The sequence below is a fragment of the Perognathus longimembris genome, chromosome 17, assembly GCF_023159225.1.
Source record: "Perognathus longimembris pacificus isolate PPM17 chromosome 17, ASM2315922v1, whole genome shotgun sequence".
In the NCBI taxonomy this organism is placed as follows: Eukaryota; Metazoa; Chordata; class Mammalia; order Rodentia; family Heteromyidae; genus Perognathus; species Perognathus longimembris.
This window is the reverse complement of record NC_063177.1, coordinates 5,263,003-5,283,015: the sequence shown is the minus strand read 5'-3', so window position 1 is coordinate 5,283,015 and position 20,013 is coordinate 5,263,003. Positions and strand designations below refer to the sequence as shown.

Below are 20,013 nucleotides of genomic sequence, written 5' to 3'. Positions count from 1 at the left end.
GGTCTCTTCAGAACCTAGTAAGGACTTTGGTGCCTATGGATGCAGTTCTAACTTTTCTGATTGTGTTCAGACCCACCCTAAATTCTCAGTGCTCAGTGATGTGTGTGTGTGTGTGCACGTGTGCACATGCCAGTATGCGGCTTGAACTCAGGCCTGGGTGCTGGCTCTGAGCATTTTCACTCAAGGTTAGTGCTCTACTGTTGGAGCTACAGCTCCACTTCTGGCTTTTTGAGAGTTAAGTGGAAATAAGAGTCTTACAGACTTTCCTGCCTTATCTGGCTTCGAACTGCAATCCTCAAATCTCAGCCTCCTGAGTAGCTGGGGTTGCAAACACGAGCCACCGGCATCTCACAAATGATCTTTGTTATTTCAAGCTGGAAGAACTCTCCAGATGCATTCATAAGGCAGGATGTATGGTAATCACTTAAGGTCTTGGGTGCTAGGATTCACATCGCTTTCATACCATGTTCTAGATTTCCCTGAGATGTCTCATTGTCACCCTTCAGAAAATAGCTACACGCACAAGTTCATGTCAGGAAAATGGGTATTCAGCAGCAAGAAGTCTCTGCCTTGCTTCATAATGGAGCTTCGGGTTGGGGTATACCAAGCCCACGTGTCCATACAGCAAGCGGGAGCAGAGATCATGGGAGCCAGTTCCGGGAGTCCTGCTTTCCAGAGGGGTTAGATTTGAGGCTCTAGTTTGGGGTGAGGCGGGATCTGCTGAGTGAAAGTTTAGAATCTACCAATTCAAAGGGTCTGGGCAAAGAATCAACAACAATAAAACCACACTAAAAACAATAACCAAAAGAACATTTGTTTTGTATGGAGTGCTTTTAGATGTGACTTTGTCCATTTATCTAAGGCCTACTTTTAAGCACCCATGAACATTCTTATGCTCTCAACTTACCTTTCTGGCACTGATTGGCAGTAGAATGGTTGAGATTAGGTCAGTGACTAGTTTTCATCAGCCTTGGAGAACCAAAGTGAAACAGGGCCCAAGCACCCAGTTGTTTGTACTGGACCTAGATCCTATGCCTGTTGCTGCTTGCGAGGCCCTCTCTCGTCTCAAGGCAAGGAACCAGCCAGTGCACTTCATCTTGAGAGCGTGGGTATCTTGAGTTTTAGCATTTCCCAAACACTCACTTCTGTAGAGAGGAGCTCTGTTCTGCCCCAAGGCATGATGGGAACAGGGAGAGATCTTCTTTACTTTGTCCAGAGCCTGCTTTGGCCTTCATTTCCCTGCTGGCTGCAGGAGGGTAGACTAGGACACAGGCCAGGCATCCATTCCAGGCCTTTCCTTTCCATTCTAAATGACAACAGCAAGCTCACCACTTTTGATAGGTTGTGGGTAGCGTAAGTGCAAAGCTTAGCTGGAGAAAACACGAAAATGACCAGTGTTGCTCTGAGAGCCTTTGGTGGTGGCCTGCCTCTGTCTCTGTTTGTGAAGTGACCCCAGGCTTTGTTGCGGGGTGGCCCTGTTCCCTTGGCAGGGGCTCTTAGCCATTTCCTTATCTGTGGCTGGGCTTTGGGGTCATACTTTAGCAGACACATGGAGGCACTCTGCATTTGTGGGTTCCTGTGTTGCAATTTAAAATTTCTGTGGCTCCCTGGGCCAACCTATAATTTCTACTTGGGCAATGGCTCTTGAGTTTACCCGACTTCATGGGAGACCTGGGAGGCCAAAGGCCTGGCCTCCTGGTGGGCAAGAGGAATGCTGGAGAACAGCATGTAGTACCTAGAGATCAGCAGATGCCGGCATCCAGACGTCAATTTGTCACACTTCTTCAGACCTATATCAGAAATTTACCCTTTGAACTCTTGCTTTCTTATTTTTGCTTTTTATTTTTTGCCAGTCCTGGGGCATGAACTCAGGGTCTGGATGCTGTCCCTGAGCCTCTTTGTGCTCCAGGCTAGCTCTCTACCACTTGAGGCATAGCGCTACATCTGAATTTTTCTGAGTAAGTTTATTGGCAGTAAGAGTTTGATGGACATTCCTGCCTGGACTGACTGAATTACAATCTTCAGATCTCAGCCTCCTGAGTAGCTAGGATTATAGGCATGAGCCACTGGCACCTGGCTTTGAACTTTTGCTTTTGAAAACTTCAGTTGCAAAGCTGAGGTGGGAGGATTGCAGAATTTGAGACTAGCCTGAACAACGCAGAGATCTCATCTCAAAACCTTTAATGACATCCCTTAGAATTCACAAGATAGAGCCTAGAAAGCATCCTTAAGTCTCAGGAACAAGTAAAGTGGTACCCATCTCAGGGGCCAAGAGGAGGGAGTGTGGGGGAAAGCTTTCCGAGGATGAGTTTTGATGCACAAGAACCAGCATTTGTGGGCACCCCTGCAGTGTGCTCACTTCATGTTCATTGTACCAGTGGGATGGAAGCTTTCACCTTCACCAAAGCCCCTTAATTTCTGGGAAGTACCATTGAGAGCCATTCATTGATTCTGCAGATATCTTATCAAAGCCATCCTAAGTACCAGGCTCCTTTTCAAACTTGGATACCCAGAGCTGGGTTAAAACAACAAACAAAAAACCAACCAAGGCCTAGTCCTGTGGGCTCACACAGTTAATTCGTTGGTGGGTGAAAGCAATATGTCATCAGTAAGAAATCCCTGAGAGTGGACAGTGCCATGCAGGATAGCACAGAAAGTCATCCCTGGAGTGGAAGGAGCTGGTTCCAGCAGGCCTCCTTCCGTAGCCATGTGAACAGTTTTGAAGACAGGGAGGTACCTGCCAGGTCTCTCTAGGAGAAGAAAACTAGGAAAAGAAAATTCCACAAGGGAAAAGAGCTTGGTGTGGCACTAGCTGGAAGAAAGGAGGTAAGGTGAGGTGGGAGAGAGGATAGGACTGAATTGCTAGGGCCTAAGAGGCTCTCCTGGGATGGACAGCCGGGATGCTGTGAAGGGTTTGAAGCAAGGAAATGGAATGATTTGATTTCCTTATGCTGGTTGTTTTGTTGAAAGTGAATTTGGAGCTGGGTGCTGGTGGCTCATGCCTGTAATCTGGGCTACTCAGGAGGCTGAGATTTGAAGTTTGTGGTTTGAAGTCAACTCAGGCAGGGAAGCCTGGTTCTTATCTCCAATGAACCAACAAAAAGACCTCCAACCTTGAGCGAATAAGTCAGGTGAGAGCATGAGCCCAGTACCAGCATGGAAAAAGAAAATGAAGTTTAAGGAGAGAGGCGGGAATGGGAAGTTGGTGCCATGCAGGTCCAGCTGGGAGTGATCATAACAATGGGATCCTGATGATGAAGATGGTGAAGGGAGGTGAGGATGATGGTGATGATGAGCATGATGATGACACCATAGCTCTTACTGGTGCCTCATGGGACCTGTGTTTAGCTCTCACTGGAGGTGCAGGAGGGAAGTGGTACTTGACAGGTGGTGCGGGGGCAATGGGAAAGGAGACATGGCTGATGACTGGTGTTCCGGCTAGTTTAGATGTGGGGGTTTAGGGAAAGAATGAGGACATGGATTCTAGGTTTGTAGCCTCAGAAACTGGGTATGAAATGGGGTCTTTGACTGAGCTGGAAGAGATGGAACAAGGTGTCTGGGGGATGGAAAGCAGCAGTTGGAGTCTGGTCATCGGAGGTGGTGGCAAAGCCTCTCTTGGAGTCAGAAATGGGCAGCTCAGGAAGTCATGAGTCCATCTGGAAGGGTTTTCCATGCCAGTGTGCTGAAAAGAGAGATCAGAAGAAGGAAGGAGAGACTGGAGTCTGGGCATGGGCGGTGGTTACGGGGGCTTTGGAAGGAGGGAGGTTAAGGAGGAGCAGCCGGGATGTGGGAGGAAGGTCATGAGATGTTCTTTAAGATTTCCCTTTGTTAAACCAGATCACCTCCTCTTTGCTGGTTTCTTTCATTGCCTTCCTGCTGGGTGAGACTTGGGCTGATCAAGTCCTGCTGGTGCCTTCGTAGTGACCCGCAGGTCAGTCCAGGGGGCAAAAGTCTATGTCCCCACCCCCAGTTGTATACAGAGGTGAAGCTTATGGGTTCCTCTTCTCTTCTGCTGGTGACTACTCCCTGGTTCCGGTGGCTTCTCTTGTTGAGGAATTGGCATCTGGGGTTCTTGTTTTCCTGAACAGGCTCTATACCTCTAACAAAATAGGGTCCACTGAGGCAGATCCCTTGGTTTCCCAGCAGCAAAGTGGGCGCTGAGGTGGGGCGTGGAAGCAGAGCCCACCCATTGCATGAATGCCAGGGCTTCTGTGGGTATTCTGGGTATGATGGTAGCATGGAGGAACCAACAGGCAGGTGGCCTGTAAGCTGGGCTCTGGGATTGGTGGAATTCCAGTGGGCTGAGGGATCTGGGAGGGACTTTGTGCTTGAGGAAGAACAGTGGTATGCTGGACTGCTGGGGTGGAGATGGTGCCCTCGTGGTTCTCAGTGTGTGTGTGTGTGTGTGTGTGTGTGTGTGTATGTGTGTGCGTGTGCACACCAGTACTGAGGCTTGAGCTCTAGGCCTGAGCTCTATCCCTTAGTGTTTTTTGTTCAACGACTGGTTCTCTACCACTTGAGCCACCCTTCCACTTTTGGCTTTCTAGTGGTTAGTAGATGGATCTTATGGATGTTTCTGCCTGGGCTGGCTTTGTGATCCTTTTATCTCAGCCTCCTGAGTAGATAGGATTATAGATGTGAGCCACTGGAGTTCAAGTGGTGGAGTAATAGCCTGGAGTAAAAACGCCAAGTGAGAACATGAAGTACTGAGCTCAAGTCCAAAGTACTAGCACCAAAAAAAGGGGTGGGGTGGGAATGTGGTTTAGTGGTAGAGTGCTTATCTAGCGTGCATGAAGCCCTGGGTTTGAGTCCTCAGTACCACATACACAGGAAAAAGCCAGAAGTGGTGCTGTGGCTCAAGTGGTAGAGCACTAGCCTTGAGCAAAAGAAGTTCAGGGACAGTGCCCAGACCCTAAGTTCAAGCTGCAGGACTGGCAAAAAAAAAAAAAGAAAGAAAGAAAGAAAGAAAAGAAAAGAAAAGAAATTAGTTTGTGCAGCGATCACAGGCCTCAGGCTAGGAGGGCAGGTAACTGATTGTACAGGCTGGGTGTCTCCCATCCTAAGTACTTGGGGTCAGAAATGCATCAGATTGGGGATTCTTTTTAGATGGTGGACTCTTTTGTATATACACAATGAAATACTTTGGGGGATGGTACCCGAGTCTAACATGGAATTCACTTATGTTTCATAGACATTTTGTGTGCATATCCTGAGAGCCGTTTTAGACAGCATTGTCAGTACATCTGAATTTTGACTGTTACCTGCCCACTTCAGATCAGAGGTAGAATATTCTGCTTGAGGCATCCTATTGGTTGCAGAACATTTTGGATTTGGGGTTTGGGGATGAGAAGATATTCAACTTATGTCACATTTGGCCAGAATGCCTTGACAAGAAGGTTCTTCCCACCCACTGAACAACTTGCCTTCTTTAGTCCCCAGCCCTATTTTTATATTCTAGCAGAAACATCCCTATAATGGCTTATATGAAGAGCTTCACCCATGGCCTCAGCATCTCTGAGTGTCCAGGACCATGGGGAACGTTTCCAGTTGATTTTCTTTCTGCATAGGTCACAGACAGAGTTAGCCTGAGGTCTTCACAACTCCCATATGGGACTGGAGGTGTGGCTCAGGTGGTATAGCACTTGTCTCACAAGCAGAAGACCTTGTGTTCAAATCCCATTACTACCAAAATAATAACAGCTGACACGGGCTCTGGGCTTGCTGAACTGGTGGGTGAGGTTTAAGGGCAAAGGCCACACCAGATGGCAGCCTCTTGGAAATTTAGCTGTTTCTGGAATGGCATTCATAATGAGGAATGTGGAAAAGAGCAATACTTGTGTGATGGCAGTGTGTTGGCATGGCCCAGTCTCCCAGTGTGTGTAGGGGTGTCATGTGGTTGTGAAAATGCAGTGTGCAAATGGGGAGACATTGATTCTTCTTTTTGGAATCACCCCTCTGATAGCATACTTCATCACAGTCTGCCTTCGAACCTACCTTTCTTTCCTTTTTCCTGTTTTCTTGAGTCAGATTTGAGTCCAGTTTTCCCAGCAAGACTACAGGTCAAATAGAGAGGGAGGAATGCTAGCAATGAAAGAAAGAAGCCAGGCGCTGGTGGCTCACACCTGTACTCCTAGCTACACAGGAGGCAGAGATCTGAGGATCCTGTTCAAAGCCATCCCAGGCAGGAAAGTCTATGAGACTCTCATCTCCAATTAGCCCCCAGGGGGAAAAACAGGAAGTGGTGCTGTGGCTTAAAGTGGTAGAGCACTAGCTTTGAGTGAAAAGCTCAGGGAAAGCACCCAGGCCTTGAGTTCAAGCCCCATGTCTGACAACAGAAAGGAAGGAAGGAGGGAGGGAAGGAAGGAAGGAAGGAAGGAAGGAAGGAAGGAAGGAAGGAAGGAAGGAAGGAAGGAAGGAAGGAAGGAAGGAAAGAAAGACACAGATAAATGGCTTGTGCTTTCTGAGCTCACCAGAGGTAGACCCTGGGCTAAGAATACAACAGAGAGGGCAAACATTATTTCCTTCAGGGCCCACCTTCCCCTGGCCAGGAACCTGACTTTGAAGGGAGTTTTAATCATTGCTGAGCTTTGATTTCCCCTTACCTTGATGGGGAGGCTAGGCCTGTACAGCCACAGCCACAGAAAGCTGTCAGCAGTCCCTGGAGTTGACAGTCTCATTGGAATAGCAAGTCTGCTGCAAGCTTCAGGGTGTTCATTCCATAGCTCAGACACAAGGTCAGAGATTGGCTTAGGGCACAAATATTTACCAGGACAGTCTGTGCTGGGCTGAGTGAGATCTGAGGAGGGCTAGCAGGGCCTCAGCATGGTCTCTGCTGAGTGCATGCTGGCCTGGTGACTTGTGGAAGATGAAGTAATGCTGCACTGGGGCTTGCAGGTTTGCCTTGTTAGTGCATTTCATCTATATCGATCTATATTCATCCATACAAACCAGGTTTTATACATGATCTATATGAAACAGGTTTGTAACCAATAGCCTTCCCCCTTGTGTTTGGCTTCCCTCTACCCTAGGAACACCCATACACAAACAGAGGGAGAAAGATATAAGGACATTATTAGACCTAAGGTACTTTGCCTACTTGTATAGATATAGATAGAGATTTTAAGTTTCCTTTGTGTAATCTAGTAGTAGCTCATGCTAATAAGGTGGCTTGGGGATCATAAAGTGGGATGCTGGTAGCTCATGCCTGCAATCTTAGCTGCTCAGGAGGCTGTGATCTGAGGATCGAGGTTCAAAGCCAGCCCTTGCAGCAAAGTCTGTGGAGACTTATATCTCCAATTAACCACCAGAAACAACAAAAAACAATAAAAGTCAGAAGTGGGACTGTGGCTCAAGTGGTAGATCACCAGTCCTAAGGAGAAAAAACAAAATAAAACAGAAAATACTCAAGGACAATGCCCTAGCCCTGGGTTCAAACCCCAGGACTGGCACAAAAAAGATAGGGATCTTAGAAAGAGAGAGAGAAATCCAGGATTTTCATTATCTTCACCAGCCCCGTCCACTATCCCAGTGCATAATAAACTAGCCAGAGAGAATTTCACCAGTTTCATTTCAGATTGAGGGCTCAGATTTCTTTATATTTCTAGCTGCATCTGCTGGAATGTTGGATAATTTTAATACTATTATAGCCACATTTGCATTAATATTGAGTTCTCGAGAACTCCAGTGAGACCACCAGTACCAGTAAACATAAGAATTTGATTTAGGCATCAGGATGGCTCATGACCCATTAAACATTATTTTATTTCCTGATCGACTAAAGAAAGGAGAAGAGAGAGGCAGAGAATGTAAAGGCAGAGAGAGCAGTAGACTGTGCCTCTTGGGTCAGTCACCAAAGCTCATCTGAATATCCAGAAATTTCTTTTAGTACAAAGGAGCTAGATGAGTTGATCTCTCTGGTTTCTTCCAACTCCCAGACACTTCCAGCTTGCGTCTGGAAAAATCATATGTGAAACAACTAGCAGGTAACCTAAAAACCTGAAAACTGTGCCCCCAGCCACTTGCAAATCAAAGCAGCTTTATCTTATTCACTTATTAGTGACAGGTTCAATATTCCTTATCTGTAATGTTTGTGATTAGAAGTATTTCAGATTTAGATTTTTTTTGGTAATTTTAGAATATTTGTATGTACATGAGTTATTGTAGGGATGAGACCCAAATCTTATGTATGTATGCATGTATGTATGTATGTATGTATGTATGTCTTTTTTGTTGGTACTGGGGCTTGAATTTCAGCCTTGCGCTTTCACTCAGCTTTTCTGCCACTTGAGTTGCACCTCCAGTCCATCTTTTTGCTGGTTGATTGGAAATGAAGTTTCACAGACTTTTCTGTTTGGCCTGATCATGAGAGTACAGCCTCCCGAGTAACTGGGATTACAGAAACTGAGCTTTTAGTTATGTTTTATATATATACCTTCTACTCATGGACTGAAGATAATTTTCTGTATCATGTTTAAAAATGTGGGCATGAAAGTTATTTGTGTTGTGGAGTTTTTACTTAAGATATTTTGTTGGCTCAGAGTTGCCAGTCCTGGGGCTTGAATTTGAGGCCTGGTCACTGTTTTTGAGCATCCTCTCCCCCCTTTTATGCACATGGCTAGCGCTCTACTGCTTGAGCCACAGCTCCACTTCTAGCCATTTTTCATCATTAATTAGAGATAAGAGACACATGGACTTTTTTTTTACCCAGGCTGGTTTTGAACCACAATCCTCAGATCTCTCAGTCTTCTCAGTAGCTTGGATTATAGGCATGAGCCACTGGTGCCTGGCTTCTGGTTTGCCTTTTTTGCTTAAGGCTGGTACACTCCCACCTGAGCCACAGCTCCACTTCTTGGATGTGACCTTTATTTGTTGTTTGTTTGAGATGGAGTCTTGCTACATAACTCAAACTGGCCTTGAACTCATTATCCTACAGCTTCTACCTCCTTCGCTGGGATTATAGCTCAGTAGATATGTGTGCTTTTCAACCATCACACACAGGCCAGTTACTGAGGTGATAGGACAGAATCCTTCCTCCATGAGTTGCTATGCTGCAGAGAGAGCAGGGCCTACCAGTACCCACCCAGGTGGGCCCATTGCAGCCCACTTAGATGAACATCACGGGCTTTCTCTCTACTGTGTAGTCCTCAGATTATTTCCTCCTCCATCTTTGCTGAGATGACATGAGTTTGCAGCAGATTGTGAACTGGAGTCTTTCTCTGTGGCCTGAATTTCCATTGGAAGTGTGGAGATTTGATGGAGGGCTGGGGTTGAACCAAGGTGAGAATGTGTAAACCATGACTGATTGAAAGCAGCTCTATACTGAGGTCAAAGGCCAGGGTTAAGACTGTCCAAGAAAGCCAGGTGCTGGTGGCTCATACCTGTAATCCTAGCTACTCAGGAGGGTGAGATCTGAGGATCTCTTTCTGGACAGAAAAACTTGAGCAACTGTATGCCCAGTAAACTAGCCAAAAAAAAAAAAAAGCTGAGAAAAAGCACAAGGCCCAGAGTTCAAGCCTTATACCAACACAAAACCAAACCAAACCGAATTGCCTGAGTTCTGCCAGGAAAGGACTTGCTCTTCTGGTGAGGATGGTGTTTGTGAGCCATTGGCCTCCCTGGGCCCCACACCTCTCATGGCAGGCCATCCCCCTAGCCCTACCCACTCTTCCTAACCAAGTGCCTCTTTCCTTCCCCCAGGATGGCTGCAGTCTGTCCAGGCCACCATGGTCCTGTCTATCATCTACAGCGTCATATCCCTGTTTGTGTTTTTCTGCCAGCTCTTCACCCTTGCCAAAGGAGGCCGCTTTTACATCACTGGTTTCTTCCAAATCCTTGCTGGTGAGTTGTGCGAGGGGGGAAGTCCTCACAGAAGCTGGGCCTCACCACAGGATGTGGCTCAGATGATGGGGGTTTGTAAGTCTGACCATTCGATGCTTTGCATAAAGTATGATGCTCATATGCGAGCATGCACATGCATATTGGAACTTGGGAACTTTCCCCATTCTCTACAGAATAATGTTCAGCTGAAAGAATCTTGGGAACTCTGAATGGAAGGTCCCCATCAAGCCAGACTTATTATTACTAGGCATGGAGCCATTGCCTGGACAGTAAGTCCCGAGGCTATCTGTAGAGCCCCCACTGGTTCTGAGGGCTGTTTCCCGTGGATGGCTCTGCTCTGTGAAATCGTTCAGTTTCAGGATAGGAAGTTTGCCTGTGATGTGCTCAAGGCTAACAAGGTTTTCCTCAAATACAAGTGCTGATGAAGTCAGACAAATCCTCACACTCCTCTCCCTGATCACTCCCCTGAGCTTCCCTTATCCTTTTGTGTCTTCTGGTCTCTGCACTTCACCCCCTTCCCTCCTGCGTATGGTGACAGCACCTGCGAACACACAAAAAGCCTCCTTCCCATGTTGCCTACACTGTCTGTAACAGGTTTTTTATAGGCAGCATGTAGAGTTCTAGAACCTTCTGTCTGTTATAGAGAGAGACATCTTCCAACTCTGACTTTAGACTGATCACCATATTTCCTCGTTGGCTCTTAACTCTTTGTGTGGTGGTGACTTCCAGTTGATGGACACGGCAGGCCATTGGAGGGAAGAAAGGGCGCATGATGGATCTGGAGTCTAAATTCAGTCTTTTTTTTTTTTTTTTTTGCCAGTCCTGGGCCTTGAACTCAGGGCCTGAGCACTGTCCCTGGCTTCTCTTTGCTCAAGGCTAGCACTCTGCCACTTGAGCCACAGTGCCACTTCTGGCCGTTTTCTATATATGTGGTGCTGAGGAATTGAACCCAGGGCTTTGTGTATACAAGGCAAGCACTCTTGCCACTAGGCCACATTTCCAGCCCCCTGGAGTCTAAATTCACAAGTCACAAACTCCAGATGTCCCAGCATCTGTCTGGGTACCGTGCCATGTTCTTGCTCCTGGCTGTCTGCACAGGTAAATGTTGTAGCTTAGGTTTTATTCTGTCATCAGGATGCCCATGGCACTGCTCCATGGCCCTGTGATCAGAAGAAGCCATTGGGGCTATAAGCAGCCCACATGAATTTAGGGGATGGATGGGCAGATGGGCTGCTGCACGTAGAAAACAGACTGTGGTGATGACTTTTTTAGAAGCTAGGGAGAGCTCCCCATTCCTGAAACAAGGAAAGACATTAAGGAACCGTTGGCACCAAATGCTTAGTGTATTTCACTGCTCATGGTTTAGAGTTGAAAACCCAGCAGTGCTTTGCTATGGCACTGGTTTGTTCATACCCAGTGGTTCTCCTACATCACTGCTTTGTGAGACCACTGATTTCACAGAGGCCCCATTGCTGGGTACAAGAAAAGCACAGCTATTCAGCCCCATGAGATACAGAAAATTACTCAATGGTTTAATAGTGCCAGGCACTGGAGGTGCATGTCTGTAATCCTAGCTACTCAGGAGGCTAAGATCTGAGGATCACAGTGTGAAATCAGACCAGGCAGGAAGATTTGTGGGGCTTATCTCCAATTAACCACCAGAAGCCATAAGTGGAGCTATGGTGCAAGTTGTAGACTGCTAGCTCTGAGCAAACAAAGGGAAGGACTAGCATCTAGGTCCTGAGTTCAGGCCTCAGTACTGGCACACACACGAAATGAGAACAGCAAATCAAATGGTGATCATGCACCTGTTATAACAGCACATGTACCCTCAAGATAAATTAAAGTAGGCTTAGGAGCCATGTATCTCCAGGGTTAAGTGGATGCTGGATATGGTGGAAACAGGACCAGAAGCAGACCTCTTAGGGTCCCTGCCCTTCCAGCTTCCTTCTGCACCTCTACCCCACCCTGAGGAAGAGATAGGATTGAGATGAAGGCATTTGATTATTAAACCAACCCCAGAGTGGTGCCTTCCTCTGGCTCCTCACCAGCTCCCTCCAGCCACCCTACTACCATTGTCTCCCCACTCCACCTTCCTAATAGCTGGAGAAACAGCATGGCAATGTTCATTTAGAGTTTTCACAAGAAAGGAGCTAGGTAAAGTCCCTCTTTCCAACTCCTCAGACCCAATAGCAATTTCAAACAAACATTCTAGAAATTAGAGTTCACTAGGTATTTATATTAAACTGTGTAAGTTTATCATTTTACTGATGAATAAACTGAACCAAGAGCGTGTCCGTGATGGCCAGCACTGAGTGGGTCCGTTTCCTTCTATACCATGTAGGCTGAATATAAAGTAGATATCTCTTTTTCTATGGAGAGACGCAGGATCCAGCCAGTATTTTAAGGATCACAAAATGCTGTTCTTTCTATGATCCTGTTACACTTAAGACTTGTCATGGATATTAAATTCCAATGGCATTTGTCATTCTGAAGTTCCCAAGCATGGTGAACTCACTTATGATAGTGCTAGTGCCATCAGAACAACTCAAGCTGGGAGTGTTGGCCTGGGAAGAATTAAGTCACCATGGAAGGGGCTTTCAGAACAGGCGGCACACTCCTCTTCAGTATTCCTGCTTTAAATTCTATGAAAGTATCATTTCTTTTATGGTGGTACTGGGATTTGAACTCAGGGCCTCATGATTGTTAGGCAGGTGCTCTGCTACTTGAGACATACCTCTAGTCCTTCTATTTCTAGCTTTTTTTTCCCCCAGTCAAGGACTCTGGCTTTTGCTGAGGCCTGTCTTGGATTAAGATTCTCCCAGCTCTGCCTCCTCTCAGTAGCTGACACTGTAAGCATGTCCTACCACACCCAGCCTATCTATCAATGTCTTTTTTAAGCAACATCATTTTAGGGGAAAACTTGGGAAGTTCAAAGATGAGAACCATTTGGTTTCATGTGTAACTCTGATATGTGTTAAGGTATTTCAGTTCAGCCAGATACTCTGAGATGCAAAGATTCTTAGTGTACTAAATCATATTTATTTCACTCACACATTCTCCTCTGAACTCAATGCAAGCATTTTAGACTTGTGCCACAAAATGCTTCTGAATGTAAAGACACATGACTTGCTTCTCCTTTACCCCTTACAAATCTAGCTGCTTATCTCTCATGAGACCTCATTTTCAGTTAGGATTTTGTCAGCTGAGTAAACAGCAAGTTATCTGGAGTTGGAAATGTTAAAGTCAAATAGCGCTGCCATTTCTAAGTGCTAAGAATGTTCTGTGTTTTAGTAGTTGATTCCAGTCAAAATGATCTGTGTTGATCTCCTGGGATCTTCAGATTTCCAAGAAATTCATTTAAACTGGAATTTTTGCTGTTGGTCTTTCCACTAATGCTGAGAACCAAGAATTAGACACTTTGAGTTAAGATGTAGAGACTTCCTGAGAGTCACCTGCAGCATTACTGGGCCTCAATTCTGGCATGGCTAGCAGTTAAATGTCTGGGGTGATTCACTCCTGAGGAGGGCTCCTAAATGTGGTGTCTGGCTTCCATCTTCTTCAGATCCCTCAGCGCAGGGAGGGTCATGGTACTTTCATTAACCTCTCTGGAAAATGCATTTATTCTAAAAGCCCAGTATCTCTGTCTCGATTGATCTGTCTCAATCAGAAGAAGCAAGACGAGACTCAGAAATTTCCTTCTGTCTTTTCTGTTCTCCTGAATCCTAGCAACTTGGCATTTGGCCCTGTTCCCTGGGAACACAATTAATTATCTAGTATCCACTAGGTGAATGGAGCTGTCTTCTATGCCTGAGCTAGTTGCTCAGTACTAAGTGCCCAGATCAATGAAAACACAGGACTCTGTTATCTGTAGGAATTTCTTTTTTTTTTTTTTTTTGGCCAGTCCTGGGCCTTGGACTCCGGGCCTGAGCACTGTCCCTGGCTTCTTTCCGCTCAAGGCTAGCACTCCGCCACTTGAGCCACAGCGCCGCTTCTGGCCGTTTTCTGTATATGTGGTGCTGGGGAATCGAACCTAGGGCCTCGTGTATCCGAGGCAGGCACTCTTGCCACTAGGCTATATCCCCAGCCCCGTGTAGGAATTTCTTGATGTAGTTCATTATGGTGTAGCTGACCAGGGTGGGGCATTCCCTATCTGGGAATGAGCAGCTTTTGGTCTAGAAAATGGAGACATGACTCAAACTCAGATATGAGATCAGAATACAGCTCCTCCAAGAAGGAGGTTTAGAAGAATCACCTTCTTCTATGAAGAAGGTCCTAGAATACCTCACAGAGATGGGGGCAGGTTCATGGCTGTACCAAACCATTCCCAAACCTGGGTGCATGCCAGAGTGACCAGGAAGCAGCTATTAAAGGGAGCTCTCCAGAGGTGGAGCATTTTTTTTTTAATGCTCCAATTTATTCTGATGGAGTGCAAGGGTTGAAAAGCACTGAACTAGAGAGGGTTGCTTTTTAATTAGTCTTCAAGAAATCCCTAGTCCCAAGAAACACGTGACTATGTGGCTGGCTCAGTGTCAACTGAGAAGCAATGATGTGGCAAGTCTGGGCTGTGATTTAGGGTGAGACAGACAACACTTAATCAGGCAGCCAAGAGTCCCCTCATCAGCCACATGTTTTTGGAAGATTCTGGGCTCCTGTTGGCTGGCTGGTGTTGTTGTTACAAAGCATCTTCTTTTGCAAAGGGCTCTTGGGAGGCTTCTCAGGGATGTGCCATAGATCCAGCCTCCCTGGGACAGGCACACATATGTGAAACTTGCATACCCAGCCACCTTTGTGTTGTCTACCCTGGCTTATTGACCTTCTGCACACATCTGACCTGTACTCCCAGACTCAGGGGGCCCAGTCACTGCCAAAGCATGGGTTTCTCATCTGTGGGGTGGTGGGACACCTGGCTGCAAGCCAGCTCCTCACCTGTCCCTTGGGAACCCTGATGATGCATCTCTTCTGGCTCTTTCCTGGGAAAGTGAGTCACAGCAAGGAGGAGTTGGCTTTGGGGACAACTATATTGTCTGGCCTTAAATGAGAGTTGGGGTGCAGGCAGAGGGTACTCAGTCTGAGTCATTCTCTCCTACATTTGGGAACACATATTCTCTTTCACAGGCAAGTAGTCTTGTAGCAACAACAATACATCCTGTAAAATGTCCGTCCCCTTACAATGGTAATTAGAAAGTGTGTTTCTTCACTTTCTTTGTGAGCACTTGAGCTCAGAGTATATCACAGAGGAGTTTAGATTCATTCATTTCTCTTTTTTTTGCATGTAAAATATGTTTTATTGTTCTTTATAAGGGTTCAGGGTTTGGTTTTAATCAGGCTGCACACCTCTCATCAGTCTGACATTGCTTCTATGTCAAACTGGCTTCAGCTAGCAATACTTCATTAAATCCAAAACAACAAAAAGTTCTAATTTTGAGAGAAAGAAAATCCAGTTCTGAGAACATCAGTTTGCAATTATAAACAAAATAAGGGCAAATGTTTCATGTTGCTTTATACACCCTTCTCACAGAACCAGGAATGTAATTCTCCTTAGGCAGGTACTGACACCGATATAGGCAGTCGATAAAATTTATAGCATGTCAAATGAAAAAGTTTTTTGATGGTATTGATCAAAACTCATAGAGATTCATTCATTTCTGAGGTTCAAGGCGGCCCACACCACTGACCTTGTCCTGCCCTTTCTGCCTTCTTGTTAGCACCATGAAGTTTCGTTAAGGTCCTGCCTTCATTAAATAAGTGAGACATAGCTCAAAAGACAACTTCACTTTGATCTGTTTTGTGAGATTGGGGCAGGAGAGGTCTCATCTGTAGCACAGACTGGCCTCAAACTTGAAATCTTCCTGTCTCAGCCTCCTGAATGCTGGGATTACAGATGTGTACCACAACTCCCAGCTTTCTTAATTTTATGGGGGTGCTGGGGATGAAACCTAGAACCTTGAGCATGCTAGCCCCTCCCCTCTTCCCCAAACAGCTCTCAATATTTCTTAGAAAGTAAGGAATGCTTTTGAATGGCGTGTGCCAGGGAGTTTGGCTAGACCTCGAGTCTAGCCTCAAGTATCTCCCAGCAGCTCAACTTGCTATTTTTCTCCAAACAGACATTTTCTATAGGTAGCAGCATGTCCTAAATCCCATCCTACTGTTGTTCTAAGACAATTGTGTGGCTTTTCCTAAGGGGGGGCGGGTGAGTGGGAGTTCTCTGTGTTCTGAGGTGCAGACGCACCATCATATCAGGGTAGCTGGTGTGACACAGTCCCACTTCTGCACTTTGTTCAAACAAAGTTGCAGTGTCCGTTGTACACTAGCCTGAATAGCAGTGAGGTTAGATGTAGGTGGTCCAGGCATGGCGAGCTCTGGAAACACACGCATCCCACGCGGCCCTCTGGGTGTATAATAGAGTCTCTCAGAGCTGTTCAAAGACCCTGTTTTCAGGAGGGAACAGTTGGGCTTTGTGTGTGGTTCCAGGATGGGCTGTTGATGTCACCAGACCCCTCCCTATGGAGGGACTGACTGTCATGTGGACGTTCTTTCCACTTTCTACATTAAGGGGCAGCCTTGGTGGGCCAGGGAGGGCCTGGCCCCCTGTGTTGGTCATGCCGCTGCACATCTATAGAGTGGTTTCTAGAAAGTTCCATATCTGATCATTTTTGGAAGGAGGTAAGCAGGCTTATCATACTCACTGGCCCCCTTGCGTAGTTTGGGGGTTGCTGATAGTGAAATGAAATGAAGGAATGGAGGGGAATGAAATGGAATGGGGCAGAGAACCTGTCAAGACCCTCAGAGTCATGGCTTAGGTGGCTGGAGTTTGGAAGTGGGAGGCAGCCTTGTTTTCTCATAGTTTTCAGCAGACTCCTCTCTGGTTTAAACCCAGAAGCAGGTTCTTTCCGGGGTTAGAATGTGCTTCCTGGGCTGGGAATGTGGCTTAGTGGTAGAGTGCTTGCCTAGCATGCATGAAGCCCTGGGTTTGATTCCTTAATACCCATAAACAGAAAAAGCCAGAAGTGGTGCTGTGGTGCAAGTGGTAGAGTGCTAGCCTTGAGCAAAAGAAGCTCAGGGACAGTGCTCAGGCCCTGAGTTCAAGCCCCAGGACTGACAAAACAAAACCAAATGTGCTTCCTGCCCAACACTGTCCCTGGGGATGGTATTGAGGGACCACCCACCAGGACCTTCCTCACTGACTGTTGCTGTCCTCTCTCCCAGGTCTGTGTGTGATGAGCGCGGCCGCCATCTATACGGTGAGACACTCCGAGTGGCACCTCAACACCGAGTACTCCTATGGCTTTGCCTACATCCTGGCCTGGGTGGCTTTCCCGCTGGCCCTGCTCAGTGGCGTCATCTATGTGATCTTGCGGAAACGCGAATGAGGCACCTCCACAGGGCCCAGAGGGTCCGTGGGAGGCACTGAGCGTGGCCAGGGAGAGAGGGAAGAGGGAAACCAGGAGAAGAAAACCAACAAAAACCAAAATCTGAGCTAGCCCCAAACCCCAACTCAAAGCCAAACCAAACGCAAAGCAGTTGAGAAGGTGGGGGGAATGGGCATTGCTGTCGATTGAAGATGTATATAATATCTACGGTTTATAAAACCTATTTATAACACTTTTTACATATATGTACATAGTATTGTTTGCTTTGTGTGTTGACCATCAGCCTTCGTGTTGAACCCTAAAGAAGAAGCTAAGGAACTTTTACATCCTAACAGTATAATCAAGCTCAGTATTGTTTTTGTTTTTCAATCTCTTATTTTTGCCCAGAAATAAATTTACCCCTCCCCCTTTCATCTGAAAGAAAACACCTCCCTCCACGCCACCCTGTAGTAAACCAAAGTGTGAGGGACTTACCCCAAGAGCCTTCCAAAGCCTTATACTTTGTGTTGGGGGGCAGGCCCTGGGGCCCAGGGTATTCATTGCCTAAATCTCATTGTGAGGCCCTCAGCAGCCAACCAAATGCCCAGACTTGAGCTCTCAGTGGAAACATGGCTTGTGGCTTTGGAATATTTGCCCTTCCAGGCGGAATAGCTCGGTCACATATTTAAAACAAGAAGTCATGGGTGGCAAGAAATCTGTGAAATGGTGCTATGGATTTACCATTCCTTATTCTCACTAATCCTCTAAACGACTCACTGGAAATTCAATTAACCATCTTACCACAGAAAAGCAGAATGGGGACGTGCAGAATTCTGTGTCGTGTAAATGACTTATAACCGCTTTTGTTCCCAGCTAGGCTGCTTTTGTTACTATCATAAATACATCTTAAAGCCCCAGTCACTTCCATATGTTGCTTAACGGTCAGAGCACCAGGACAAATGTCTAGACCCTTGGGACCCTTGAGATCCCAGGCTTGGCTGGGTCTAGAATGTTCTGTGGCTTCAAGGACTGTCTGGCGATGACTTCTATTGGCCACCAACTGTAGATGTATATACGGTGCCTTGTGATGCTAAGACTCCAGACCTTTATATGCTGCTGCTTTTGCTTTATCTGATTTTATACCAACTGTGTGGACTAAGATGCATGGAAATAAACATCAGAGTAACTCACTGATCTCTCTTGGTTTTTTGTTTGTCTGTTTTTGTTTCTGTTTTTTGGTGGGACCTGGGTAGAGGCACAAGGTGAGGTGAAAGAAAGCGACGAGGGTAGAAGTGGTGATTTGAATTGGCAGATGATGTTAAGAGAACAGGCTCATGGCTGTGTTAAAGGGCAGGATGCCATGATACCTTCAGCCTGTTATGCCAAGTCGCGAAACGACCACCAAGAAGACCACCGAGACTCAGATGTTCCGAAATGCAAAAGCAAGGCAAGGCTTTATTCAAGCGGGCCGCGGCCCGGGCCTCATCCTACCCACCGACACAGCGGAGGTTAGGAGGAAGCCCCGAGCTGCGATTGCACAGGGCTTATAAAGGCAAAAAACAAAGTTACAGCAATCAGGTGTTCAAGCAAGACAAAAAACAAAGTTACAGCAATCAGGTGTTCAAGCAAGCAAGATTAGGACACGGGTACAAATCTGATTGGCTCAGGGCTCAAGACATTCTGGGGACGGTTAGAGTTAAGCATTCCCAGGCAATTAGAGTTCTTGACTGGCTGGGCCCTAATAAGCTTGCCCTGGGTTTGCTCATAGTTTAAACAGACAACAAAACGGGGGCTGCCTGAAAATGGGGTTTACTTTAACTCTTCATTCCCCCCTTCACAGCCAACTAGCCCCATGGTACCATGTCTACCAGTTAGATAAAGTAGCCAATCATAGCTGTGGACAGACTGGAAGGAACCTGAGAGAGTGGATTCAGCTCACCTTTTCCCTTGTGTTATGTTCTGTGATGGAAACTGGGTTTTTAGACGCCCACCAGGCTCCAAGACTGGGAGTCCCATGTTGGATTCGGCCACTCACTCCCAAACCCCAAGCAAAGAGATAGGGAGGAAGGCAAAGAAAGGATATGTAGTTCATGGCTGTCATGGGAAGAAGACACACTTCAGTTCATCTTCAACCTTCTTTGGGTGAGAAAGGAATGCATCATTAACACAGTCCAAAGACACAAGTCTGGTGGACTGTTTGCTGTCTTTGACTTTCCCACAGCCTAGATTATAGCTTTTGACTTTTCTCTTTGAGGTGGTAAGAAGAAGGTATTGCCTGAGGAGTGACAGTTTTGCCTTTAGTTACAAGGTGCTTATGGATGGATCCTGTCTTTCCTGGAGCCCAAGGTGACCTCAGGAGAGAAGAACTCAGGTCAAAGAACACAAATGCAAACTTGAGGAGCTGGGTGTCCAGCATAGTTAAGTCACAAGCAGAGTAAAAGCAGCTTTTCTGTTGCCTCTCTTACATGATGACCCACAAGAGGAGCACAAAGGCATGGCCTGAACTTCCCTGATTCACAGAGTAGCACATACCCCTAATGCTGACATGTGCCATGGTGAAAGGCATGAGTGAGGGAGATGTAGGCCTATATGGTGAAAGAAAACATGGCTGAGCACCAGCTGAGCTCCTAATACTATCCGGAGACAGGGTCCGGTCATCCTGTCATCCCACCCTGCGATTTCCTTCATAATGTCTACACATCACCTTTGTTTTGAGGGTCTACAATGTCTTGAGCTGGTGATGCGTTACATCCTTCCAGGGATTGCTTAGCCTTCAGCATTTCAAGAGATCAATTAAGAATGATAAAATTCCCAACATAGAGAG

The 20,013-nt window shown here is 46.4% G+C and overlaps 1 protein-coding gene across 2 annotated transcripts in view; it reads left to right on the top strand.

Moving 5' to 3' along the window:
• The window catches only part of Pmp22 (peripheral myelin protein 22), a 32,159-nt gene extending 13,780 nt beyond the window's left edge, over positions 1–18,379 (top strand). For both annotated transcript variants that reach the window (XM_048366083.1, XM_048366082.1), the window contains exons 4-5: positions 9,697–9,837; positions 17,047–18,379. In XM_048366083.1, the coding sequence (XP_048222040.1) occupies positions 9,697–9,837; positions 17,047–17,210 (305 nt within the window). In that variant the 3' untranslated portion in view covers positions 17,211–18,379. The remainder of the gene's footprint in view (positions 1–9,696; positions 9,838–17,046) is intronic.
• The last annotated feature ends 1,634 nt before the right edge of the window (positions 18,380–20,013 follow it).